Source organism: Rhopalosiphum padi, chromosome 1, assembly GCF_020882245.1.
Source record: "Rhopalosiphum padi isolate XX-2018 chromosome 1, ASM2088224v1, whole genome shotgun sequence".
NCBI classification, from domain to species: Eukaryota; Metazoa; Arthropoda; class Insecta; order Hemiptera; family Aphididae; genus Rhopalosiphum; species Rhopalosiphum padi.
Window position 1 is genome coordinate 28,961,580 of NC_083597.1, and position 13,979 is coordinate 28,975,558.

At 25.6% G+C, this 13,979-nt stretch overlaps 1 protein-coding gene across 1 annotated transcript in view; it reads left to right on the plus strand.

Moving 5' to 3' along the window:
* The window catches only part of LOC132919308 (Ig-like and fibronectin type-III domain-containing protein 1), a 92,600-nt gene that overhangs the window by 42,570 nt on the left and 36,051 nt on the right, over positions 1–13,979 (plus strand). Inside the window, exon 3 of the mRNA XM_060980776.1 lies at positions 7,956–8,061. Within this exon, the coding sequence (XP_060836759.1) occupies positions 8,001–8,061 (61 nt within the window). The 5' untranslated portion in view covers positions 7,956–8,000. The remainder of the gene's footprint in view (positions 1–7,955; positions 8,062–13,979) is intronic.

The following is a 13,979-nucleotide window of genomic DNA, read 5'->3' on the forward strand; positions in this document are numbered from 1 at the left end:
AGGTTGTTTAATATTATTTTATGTTGTGTAACAAAATGTGTAAGGTAACTTTTTCATTATTGTTATTATTTAAGAATTAAACTACGTTTTGTATTATCTGATAGTTACATTAAATCTTAAATGATTAAATAATATGTTCTTTAAGTAAGACAACTTTTAAATTTTTTTAACTCACGTATAGCAACTTAATATCATTAAAAATTACTTTTATAAATAACTTTTGGTTTCTATAGCTATATCACTGTTGTGTGTCTTGTCGGAGTTCGCATGTTGTTTTGTGTGATTAACATTAAAAGTCACGCGTATTCGCTTTCATCCTTTAGTCGGAAGTTTAAAAGCAGAAATGTATCCGGTTAAAATACGTCATAGAGGCGTCTTTTGGTTCAACTTTAAATCGTAACACAAGATTCTTTGCTTTTGCTCATTATACTCTAAAAAACTTTCTTGTTTGAGCAACTTTCCAATATTATAAATTTATCCACGAATAGTTGGACGAATAGATGGGTTTTTAAGGAATTATAGCGATTGCGTATTTATGTAAATTATAAATTTATTTATAACCATTAACCAATCTACTTTTAAACAACAGGCAACTGCAGAATAGGTTTTTATCAAATTTTTTTACTATTAGCTTATCTATTCTTAGGGATGCACACTTTTTTTTAAAAAAGATCGAGTTAAATTCACTTCATTTCAGTACCTATTCCGTGTAACTATTACTTCATTGTATAGGTAGGTATTACTACAACAATATATTTTATTTTACGTGTCTTAGTAGTATTTGAATGTATGAACGAAAAAAGTTTTAAATGAATCATGTTTTTTTCCAAAAATTCAGAAATTTCATAAAATTGCACAAATATTAATACATTTTTACAATTGAACTACTTAAAAATTATTTATGACTATTGACTGTAGTTTGGTAATTTATTCTAAAGAATCTTTACCAAGTAGTTTTTCAATATTAGATTTACACATACATACAACGTCATTTAAAGTTAAATAATTTTAAAGGAACTTAATAATAATATTAATACATTATATTAGATTATCAACAGTGTTGCTAGTTAAAAAAGATTTTTTAAGTTCAAAAAAATTAAAATTATATTATTAATAATGTAAATTTTTTAAATCATAGTAATAATTTCATTTGCAATTAGAACATATTTAAGATAGAAATATTATGATGATAAATACGCTCTTTTTGCATAAAGACTCTTAATTGAAGTTTGCTATGTATTTTTAATTTTTAATTTATACTTTTATTTTTAGGCATTCGTGTGTTATTAAATATACAGCAATGTAGTTAAATCAAAAGTTTGTTATGATATTATTATAATGAGATGCGTATTAAAATGTGATATAATATATATTATAATTTACAATTGTATTTTTTCATTATATAACTTAAATATTCGGCCACGCAACATGACTCCTATAATACTCAAGTTTATTTGGTCTATTTTTTTTAATGATTTTTAAATGAAATAGATTAGCCAGAAAAACAAAATAGACAACTAAAAATAGTACATAAATATTAATAACGAAAAAATGTATCATTATTCAAAATAACAATATAATATAACTTGCGTCTAAATATCATAAACAGTTTAAATAATGACATTTAATGATATTAGATACCTACATGATGGCTATTCATTATTTACATGAATATTTTAAAAGATAAAATTTTATTATTTAACATACCTATTTTAATGGACTTAGCAATGAGTAACCGCATATTATAATAATATATAAAACTACTTTAAATGAAGAAAATACGTGCTAGTGTTAAATGTATAGTATATTTTTTCTTAACATATAAGCATAATGCACCTATTTTACTATATCATGTAAAAGTAAGTAATTAATAATAATTATTGTATACATATAATTTTTTTTTAAATACTACGATAATTAATTTAATTTTAAGTCTTTTATTTACTAAATTAGTTATTACATTCTTGAAAAATATGATAGTAAATATTTTAAACAATAATTGGAATTAAAATGTTAATGATGTGTTACTATGTTTGTAATTTATTTGTAAAATTGAAGTTTTTTAGTATTTTAGTCCAAAAAACGAATAGAATATTCACAGTATAGTGTAGACAGTTCTTCATACATAAAATATAAATATGTAGGTCTTTGTATTGCTTTTATTGGCTTAAATTAAAATGAGAATAATTCAACTAATATAAAATTTATAAATATAATAGGGTTTAATATTTTTAAATTTTCAAATAAAATAATTTTCTGTGACCGGTTGCTTTGATATTATTTAGTCTTATAGATAAATACATTAATCTCATTTGTCTATTTCACTAGTATAATTTAGTCAAATATGGAAATTGTATGAAAGTATATTTTACTGTTCAAAAATTAAACAATATTTCTATTTTTTAGTATAATATTATTATCAATTATATCTTAATTAAATAGAGTTCTATAGATACATATTTTCTGTTTAAATTTTAAATTTAGTTTTATATTTTTTTTTAAAGGTTCATGTGACATTTTGTAATTAAAGTTTATGCTGAGATTAAGATTACAAGAGTTGATTGTATAGCATGTTTATTGTGTTTATAACTCTCGGATGATGGTTCGTGTCATATCATATTATTTTTCAATTTAAACTTATTTTAAAAGTATTACAACTTTTATATGAAAATAGGTTTATATTTTTATATCCAAAGATATTTTGCTGCACGAGGAAATTATTAATTATAAGATTTAGAATTCAATAATATTGTGTCTCGAATAACTCGAATGAATAAACTAATCGAGTTAACTTATTATTTGATTATTATTAGGTATTGAATTTGATTTTAATGTTTAGATTTGAACTCCCTTTATTTTAAGTTGTCCATTACGTATTTATTTAAGATCGAGTAGCGAAGTAAGCTAAACATATATTTATCTGAAACAATTGGAATTATCTTGATATTTAATATACAACTTGTATCGTTGATTTCTTTAAAAATAATCCTGAAGATTAAAGTATTATTTGTTCAAGAAATAAGCATACTATTAAAGTGTATAATTTGCAGGTTAAGATTTAATCAATAACAAACAATTACCTTAAATACGATGTTATTTTTGAAATAATTTTTACTAATATTCCAAGTATAGCTTAAACAATGCCATTGATATATTTGCACAATTTCTTTTATTTATAATAATGAATTATGTCGAATACAGTTCGCGCTTATAAAATATAAAATTTAAATGCACATATAAAATGTTAAGTTGGTATATCGATGAAATTTAGTTATCTGATTCATTTAATATTTAATATATTTATTTTTATTAAAAACTAGGATCTTAAAATTAGTTAACTAACTCAATTTTTATGTCACACGCAGTAATATATTTCTATAATAATGAGAAAAATAGTTATCGGTGGAAAAAAATATGGATAGGTACCTACAAACCAAGAGAAACATAAGAAATCCATATGTAGTTATTGTATATGTAGGATTTATTAAAACAAGACATTTAATTTTTTTTAATTTTCAATAAAATTATAAAAAATAAATATACACGTTATAAGTTTTTTTACGTCACCGGATGTGGGGGGCGGGTAAGTGAGCTAAAGCTATCCATAAAATTACAGGGAAATTTAAATATGCTTTAAGTGTTTTTTTGGGTGTATTACGTAAAATGTATTTATGTAATAAAATTGTAATTTCTACGAAGGTTGCTGTAAAAGTCTAAAATGTTATATATTTACGTTCAGCGTTCCCGGATCCTCCCACCAAAAGTAATATCTTGGCTATAAGCTATGCCACTGATTTGAAACAAATAATATACATATTATAGTTAATGGGTAACTAAGAATCTAAAGGGAAGCCGTTATAATGTTATATAGCATAGACCGAATTGTACAAAATGTAAAAACCGAAATCAAACTTTAATTTTATACTCATTGAATCTTTACAAATATGTCAGTAGTACGCTTTCATATTAGCCTGATCTCAAAATGTGTGAACATGTGCTATATAAATACGTTTTCTGTTAAATACTTTTTTATACAAACGATTTATTATTGTTTAAAATATAATATCACAAGGGTGGCAAGTGTCAAACACTCGGTTTCTTTATATTTTATTTGTAAGTGGCTAATAGTTTTTTAATAACGAAATAGTTTGAAAAATCTCAACATAGACTACTACTAAATACAGATAACAAAGCTATTAGTTATACGTATATAAATAATCATTTAAATTTAATACCAACCTGCTTAATAATAATTTTAAACAATTTTTTGTATCTTCGAGTAAAATATTATTGCATTTATTTTAATAAAAACTTTAGTTATACTCTACCTGATGAAGACATTAAGGTAGAGTAATCTCCCATATCATACTACCCTCTTTGTATCTACTGAATGAACTCAAATACATATAGAAAACATTTTTTAATGAAAATCTAAAAGTTTGTTTCAAGTATGACAACTGTATATTGAAGTAGTTTTAAACTTGTTTTATTTATATTTTTGATCATTATCTTTTACACCACTATATTATAGTATATAATATAAATCCACTTAAATGTTTGAGTATCAACTACCTGCATTTAATTTTTGTCGAATTCTTCGTGATTATTTAGTTTTCACTCTACAGAATTAGTTATTTTGTAAAATAATTTTTTATTATGTTTTCACAATTAAAAATTGTTAAAAATAGAAACTGAATTGATTAACAAAATTTGTATATGGTATACTATTTAAAGATGAAATGAGTTTTGCTATTTTATGGAATTAAATTAATCTAAAACGTCCATTGAAATATATGTTTAATAGTTAATGTAATTTAGTTAAACAATATGCATCATAATTGAGTACGTAAATTTATAAATGTTGCTAATATTTTAACTTAATTTATCTATATGTGTATATAGTTATTTTACAATGTATTCAAAATAATTAAACTATTACTAGGTTTTAAAAGAAAAAAAGATTTTTTTGTTTTTAAAGAATTTCGAATTAAAACAAACAAATAATTTAACAAAATCGTGAACAATTATTGGCAAAAAAAAACTATTTAAAACGAGTTTTCTAATGTCATAGTTGTCGTGTTCAATATATTAAGAATAATAATATTCGTACCAATATATTATACTGTATTCATAAAAAACAAAGCGAGTAAAGTATCTACTCTGCAATATCTCAATATATGAATTGCTGACCATTTTAAAAAAAAATGTTCTTCATAAGAAAATTAAAGACAAACAAATAATCTTGACGTCTTAAGCAAACTTGATATATCTATCATAAACCATAATAATATATCATGTTTGGTTTAAGGTTCAAATAATATTGACAATTGTTGTTGTTATTTACCAATTTGTGTATATATTTTGTTAATAAACGTCTAAACGAATGTCGCAAAAATATTGTTCTGTGTAATTCACTCTGCAGTCTGCAGTGGTCCTAGGTCATACTGTTTTTCACACTAAATTCCATTATAGTATTTGGTTCATTACACCTGGATGAAAAAAATATATTGACCAGTAAATATAACAGCTACTCGTGATTGATTAGCATAATTGTATTAAAACCCAAACGCGGCTGAATTGGCAAATTATGACGAATCGATTTGATCTAGCTAACTTAATATTACAATTTCGTAACACCGCTATAGCTAACAATTACGATATTTTTTCGTTTCTGAGTGCGCGTGTAACGACGAACTAAATATGTATACATTGATTCTTTTTAATGTTTCTTAGATTATAACCCCAAGGACTTACTGCCTGTCGAATCGATTGCTCGGCCCATAAATAATTTACTGCACCCCTCAAAATAAACCGCAAGGAATTATTTTATCAAGGATTTTTTCCCCTATTTTTATTATTCGACATTTTTGCTTGGGCCGTTGGGTTAAAGGAATTTTACGAGCAATTTTATTTATAACACATCCCCTAATATTTGTTATTAGCTAGCCGTGCATGATCGGGGACGACGAAAACTAATTTTCCCATTAATTCAGTCTTCGGTAGCAGCATAGTATTGGCTATAAATAAATATTTGCTTTCCATTTCTAGACACCTGTCAGCGGTGGTGGATAGTGATAATTTATAAATATTTGAGTACTTAATAAATTCATAGCTACTAGAATTATATACTATAGATCCGTCAATGTTTCACAGGCTGTCATCGCTATTCATTTATGACTATTAATTATAACGCGAGAAGAGTCAAGTATACGTACCTATTACACACAAATTATTGGCCATACACAACATTGCACGTTTCAATAATATTCATGAGATCTGCCAACGACCGTTATCACCACTGCGATAGGGTACTATAATAATAGGTACATGCACAGATTTGACCATAACTCAATCATTTTGGAAGGCAATACCAAAAACCCTTCAACGCTCGACCGCCACCCTGATTGTTCCACAAATGATTACGATTCGTTTAGCCCATTAAGGTGTTGCTCAAATAAATTATATCGCCGGTCATACTACCTATACCGGATATACACTATACAGCTATAATGTTGTTTAATTGTTTTCTCGTTTATTAGGTAAACAGGTAGGATACGTATTCGACCAACCCAAATCGGAACCATTTTCATGAGAGCAACGCACTCTTATTAAACTACCCTTTAGTTTTGACTAATGTAATTTGTGTTTAGTCTATAATGCTATTAATTGCATTCAATATTTGGTTTGACGTATAAAGATTTTATGGCTTGTCTGTTCTTAAAATAGTGTTGTGTAAAAATATAAATAATTGCCAACTACCAATAACGTACAACATCTCACTTATTATTTTGTAGGTAATTAGTATTTTTATTCAACTATGTTTAATTTTTATCTAAAATGTATATATATATATTGTTTCTTGCATTTAATAGTTTTAATACTTAAATTTACCTTTATTAAATTAATCAAACGATTTTATTAGTTTTCTTGCTGAACATATATTATTCAATACAATGTAATATACATAGGTACATATAAATAATAAAATTAAGGTGTCGGTAGTATAAACGATTATTACAATTATTATTTCAATATTACAATTTGTATGCTACTTTATTTTTACGAATGAAAAATTATTAATTAAAATTAACCTTTTAATAATGAATGTAAATATCGTAATATTCATTAGGTAAATCTACAATTTTTTTTTTTAATTCATATGTTTCAGTAGTATCTAACTAGGGCATATAATATGTATATAATATATTGTATAATATTTTCTTATTTAGAACAAAGAATTATCAGAATAGAGTTAAAAAGTTATGAATATTAAAAATATATAAGGTAGAAAGAAATTATTCTATTGCTACAGGCTAAAAAATAATAGAATATTATTGGGTGATTTTGTCGGAAATATGGAATATATTTTTTATTTATTTATATAAAATAAGTAAACATTAGTTATATCTTATATTTTGTTTACTCTAAAAATATAAAGATAAAAAAGTTAATTTTTACTAAATCGAATTAATATGTAGAGATATATTTGTGGTGATGGAATTCATCATAGTACTTATCGTATTAGTCAAGTAATTATCCGACCTTCGAAAAACATCAACAAAGCAGTATCTGTGTGAAATTTGGTTTTATTATTTTTTTTTTTATCTAATAGACCATTATTATAGTCTGATTTCTAAACGATTCTAACAAGATATCTATAAAAAAAATCTTAAAACCATACATCTTGTTAGTCGTCTCTTAGGTTCTGGTTTCGTCACGTCTCTCACTTGCCATTTCCCCACCATTAGTTCCAGTCCAAACTTCCAGTCACGTATCGAACATTAGGTGAGTATATCACAACAAAATCACAAACGCATTCATTGCGACCACTGTAGTAACACACTGATCCATAAACATACGTATACGCAAATATATAATCATGTTGTAGTATAGTAATACGTTGTTATTTGATGACATTGTATGTAATGTGTTGTTCTTTTGGTTTTTGTTTTTAGCGTTAAACCTTAGTACACAGTCCGGATCAGCTGATTGGGGCCATCATGATTGTCAACATTCACATTGGTCCGGTTGTACTTCTTTTAATTAACGTCATCCATAATGGTAAGTTTATTTATAGTTGTTATTTCTTGTAGAGTTGTTAAGTTTGGCAATCTTAACTTGACTTGATAGTCCACATAGTGTATTTTATAAGTTTAATTTAGTATTGCACTCAGGTATTTAAGGTATTTGCGAGACAGTTGAAGTTATTGGAATTAACGGGTTTATTACTTGAGAATGAAATATTATTTTTCCCTAATATGCAAACCATACAGTATATGTCATTGTTAAAGATATGTTTTAATATTAATGGCATTTTTATAAGTTCTGCATAAAAAGTATTCATGTTTGTTTTTTTCATTTTTAAATAATTAAATTGTTGACATTTTTCTGAAATTTAACATCACTCAGCTATGGTGGAAATCAAATATCGAAGCCATATAAATTTAAATACACGTAGTTAAGTGTTATTTATTATTTTTTAATTATAAAAATAATCCTTTGTATGTATAGAATACATCATAAAATTATAAACCGTGCTCAATTCTTAATCATTAAACGGATACAATAGTTTTAATAAGCTCGATTTGGTTGTAGTTTAGGTTTAGTAAATAAACCGAAATTCCAATTAATATTTTATAGAATATTTGTTCAAGTTATAATAATTATCTATGATTATAGAAAATAATTTTTTATTAATATTTATTTTTAGTATCACTATTTACTAAATAATATTTAGAGATTCATTAACGAATTATAAAAATTAAATTCATTATTGACATCATTTATAAAGGAGTAATGGTTCTATTTTTATATTTTCCTGCGAATTTTTTTGTTAACTTTTACATATATAATACATTGTATAAATAATATATTATATAAATACATCAAATAATTAATTCAAATAATCATACACTATTTTAACATACTAGTCTTAAGTTATAAAATGTACTTAAGAAATTCGTATGAATGTACAAGGTTTTCAATTGAAAAATAATTTGTACTTTATTAATATTATTGAAATAGTAGAAATTATTTAATAATCCAAGTTTGTATAAAATTATTTGTATTTGAATTTGATTCTATTGTTTAATTATACATTTCATATTTTTTTTGTCAATATATTAGTTTTTTGTGTGTATTACATATTTAAATGTCAAATACTTTTAGCTTTTTGACATAAAAATATAACTTATTGTATTTTTCTTTATCAACATTTTGAACACTGATCGAAATAATTAACTTGTTAATATTTTGTTCATTAAGATTGGATTTTGCTGTGGGGGCTTAAAATCTGTTCACAGCAAGCTAAAGTCATAATTCAATTTATTTGATTTATTACGGGATACGCAAAATATGTTAAGTAATTTTATGAATAATAAACTATATTATCGCTTAACTATTAAAGTATTAATTTATGTATTTATACTATTGTGAATGTCAGTTGAAAATATTTCATTTTAAATGCACATACCAAATTCAAATTGAATTTCAATCGTTATTTGTTAGCCTTCAAACATTGTCGGCTTGTGAGTGCTCTTGTTTATGTCATTATTTTTGTTTTTATGGTACCATTAAGGAATTTAATATTATGTTTTTCCATGAAATTGTTTTATTATAGTATTTTTATCTCAAAAAAAAAAAAAGTTTTATTTTACTAATTATTATTATGTAGGTAATGTATAATAGCAATTATACTAAATCATTGTTGATATACACTACACGCCTACTTAAAACTTTTTATTTTAAATTACTGTGACGACATGGGGTTTACTCGTATAATATTTCACACTTGGGAAATATTATTGAATAATTTAAAACGTATAATAATTCTAGAAACCAACGAAACTTCGATTGAAAACTATTAATGTTGAATGTTGACGCACAATATTAATCCGACAAGTTGAACGATTAAAATATGTATATTAAGGGAATCAATATTTCTTACAGGGAGTCACGTAGTTTAATTAAGCGCCACTAGTTGAATTATTCGGAACGCATAGAGACATTTATCGTATCTCATTATACAGACATACAGTCAAAATCAATAGTTAATGTATTTTAGTTATTTTACGTTTTCTATTATGTCAAAGATAAGACGTGCGACGTTCTATCCGTTTAGTTCTCATTTGATATTTCGTATATTACCCCGTACTTGTCCAATCTGACATTTTGACCCGATCGTTGTCTGCATTTGTCGTCTTCGCGTTTCAGATCTGAATCAATAACGAATAGGAAGTCCAAGTCCGGCGGAACAATAGTCGTCAAAACGGTGATCCGCTTAGTGCGCTGTGTCGCGCTTGTAGGTGGTAAAATGGTTTTTAATTTTAATGTTTAACGGCCGTTAAGGGAGATAGGGTTTAAATTTATGGAGTTTTAACGCGGTCAATGGTGCCTCTTTCGCGGGCTCTGGGAGTGGGTCCAAAAACGGTGAACAATTAATACTTGCCATTCCTTTTAAAAGGGCGGGCGCCGCCACTAGATTTTTGCTTTTTTCCTTTGAATTCGGCGTAAAATGTCTGTGCGGGATTCAGTGCGCCGCGCCACTGTCCCGCGGGGGTATAGCGCTGGAGCCAGATTAATGTGAACTTAATGTCTTGTATAGTAATTAGATGGGACGCACTAATGGCAAATCAAACGTCCGCTGTATATATATATATATATATATAACACGTATAATTCACTGTCTGACGATAGTGGTCCGCACGTCACTATATAGCGTCTAGCATAAATTTTTTTCTTTCTAAACATACGTTTTTCAACTTTCCTTGTCATTCACTATACTTCGTTTTTAATGTGCAGCCTCAGCGATTGTTAATGTAGTTCACGATTATCGTTGCGATTTACATTTTTTTTTTTTTGCTCCAAACGCCGTCTATAAACTGAAAATGAACTCTTAATGGGCACGTGTTTCTGTCACAAATTAGCGCAAACATTAATAACAACCTAAAATGTTAATTTTCATAAACCCATTGCTTCATTTTATATTCTATAGGCAGATATACTTAACGAGCATTGTATGTCATCGTTTTACCAACTATATGCATGAATGCGATATCTGCACATTTTTCAGAACTTTAATAATAACTACAAAAAGTAAAACAAAACATAATATGCTCGTATTGTTTAATTCAATATAAAGCCGTAATAATAATGAAAATAACTGTAATATTATTTGTTTATCATTTACAGATTAGCTATATGAACATTTATGGTAGGTATTAGTGTATAACTGTAGAAGTATTGATTTCACGGGTACGGACTGTAATTAAAAAAGAAATATATATATTTATGAAATTTAACTTTTAATGAAAAATTTGTTAACTAACACATTATGAAGACAATCTATGATCTATCATAAAAATGTAAATATATTTCATTTTATGATTTGATATGGGCCGTTGATAATAATTATTAGCTACTTATTAAACATTTTCTTTAAAAATATCAAGTCGTAACATACGAACATTTTAAGTTTGAACCTATCTTGCGTAAAATTTGATGCACATTACATCATTTGTATACGATTTTCATGTAGCATTGTATTGAATTATAATGTTAAGCATTTATGGAAATTCTATAATAATGTTTGCAAGTAAAATTAAATTATGTTTTCAATTTACCTATAATTTATAAACTTCCCTTTTTAGTTAATTTTTTATAAGAGACATTTAATATGTATGTATTATTTTTAAATACAGATTATTCAATTCCTTAGTTGGCTGAGTTCAAATTTTAAAATAAATGTGCATTGTTTTCGGCTTCTTGTGCACTGCATATAATAACAGGAAAAGTACCTAGTTAAAGAATATCTATGGAGGATAAAAACATTGTTACTTTGTTTTAATTGTTTGGTAAATGAAATGTATTGTAATAAAAAACACATTGAGTTTCTTCGTGTGGTATTTTTAGAAGTACATTTTAGAGTAATTATATAGACAATTTTAAAATACTAGTTTATTGTTTATAATAATAACGAGTCGTCTAACACAGTAAAATACACGACAATTATACAAAAGTTATCCAAAAAAGCTTTAATTATATAACAAATATTATATTTTTATTATACAAAAAGTTATTATGTATTTATGCCTTAGTTGTTATTATTATTTTTATAATCCAATCTCCCAAGTGTATTAATTAATTATACTTGGAATAAAATATAACACAGTTAATTATAATAAAAACATATAATACCTAATAAGTTGTTTGTTTTATTCGGTTTAAATTCATTAATACTAAACCTTATGTAATTAATAATAATATAATATTTTTTCATATAACACTATTATCATGTACAATTATTTTCAGTATTGATTGTTTCTTTGTTGTTCGATTTGGTATAAAACATTTTTTTTTCTTATTTTTAAATGTTATTATTATTTATTATTTTAATACGAGAATATATTTGTACATAATATCATACATGGCAAAAAATATGAATAAGTGTACTACTTAGGTAAACAAGGCACACATCAAAAAATAATAGCTTGTTCAATTCACTCAGAATCTAAAATGTATGCATTTTACTATTTCAAAGTGTCTAGTAGCACGCGTACCTCTTCATTCGGTCAATTTACGTCAAAGCGTGTTTCTCTTCAGAGCCACCGCTGTCGGGATATTTATACGAATAGTTTTTTTCATTTTTTTTTTTTCATGTTATTTTACTATTTTTCCAATGACACTAAAATATGTACTAGTCCGTTAACTGAAGGCCGTACGTTTTATTACTGTGCCACAGTGCCGTTCCGGCTGTTGAAGACCGTAGCCGCTAAATGGAACAACGTCCCATTGATTTTATAGTTGACACGGTTACGGGCAATGAGTTATGCTTAAAGATATGTATAGATATAATACGTATAGATATACCTATATATTTACCATATTAGAGATAAGTGATAATCAAAGAACAAATCATTCCGATGGCCAACACTTGTGGTTGCACATTTTTATGCGTACCTGATACCTACTAAGATATAGCCGTAATAGGTACAGCGTAGGTGGACATTTTCACAATTACCACCAACGGTGGTTTTCATTTTCATTTTCATTTTCGCTTTTTTTTTTTTTATCGGTGAGGTCATAATATCATTCGATTATATAAACACTGTACACCTTCTGACTATTACATATATGTGGCTGTATAATGACAACTAGCGATTAGATAAACTTTATTTCTGATTTCTCATTATTGTTGTTTCGTTTAGTAATAATCCACGTCAATTAAACATAATATGATGGCTTTAAGCGGTGTCGTCAACCTAAATAAATCATAATATCGAAAAATTAAAGATGTAGATAATAATTATTATACCGGAATAGTTTGTATATTTTATAAATAATAATGCAGAATAAATACATTAATTTATATTTTGAAGTTCAAAAAGATTATCCATAGTATATTTTTCTATTTTTATCTTTGCGTGCGATCTGTCAGTTTTATTTTCTTCTGTATTCTTTTTATTCTCCAGTAATGAGCGATTCCCATTAACCTTGTCTCTCAGTTCTATTATTTCAATATTAAATCGTCAGTTTTCTTCTTTTTTACTAGAAATTTAGTAAGACATAATCAATATTGTTTACACAATCTAAATTGTAAAATTTAAAATTTAAAATAGTTCGATTGTATGTAAAAAATAAAATAAAAATGTATTATCTATAAAATAATAATGCATTACATACTCTTTATTTTTAATGTATATACTTACTGTAATATGTAATTTAATAATAATGATAAAAAAAAATATAATAAATACCAATATATTAATATTCTATTCAATATAGCTATCTGGCAAGTAGTTAAATTTTACTAATAGGCTATAAATCATAATATTATATAGGTAAATACCAACTTACGTATTATCTTAATCTAAAATTACTTTTGAAATAAAAACAAGTTTGTACTTAAAAACACTAATAAAAAGTGTATATTCTTTTGATTAGAATAAATTATTATACATCATTATTTATTGAATAGTATA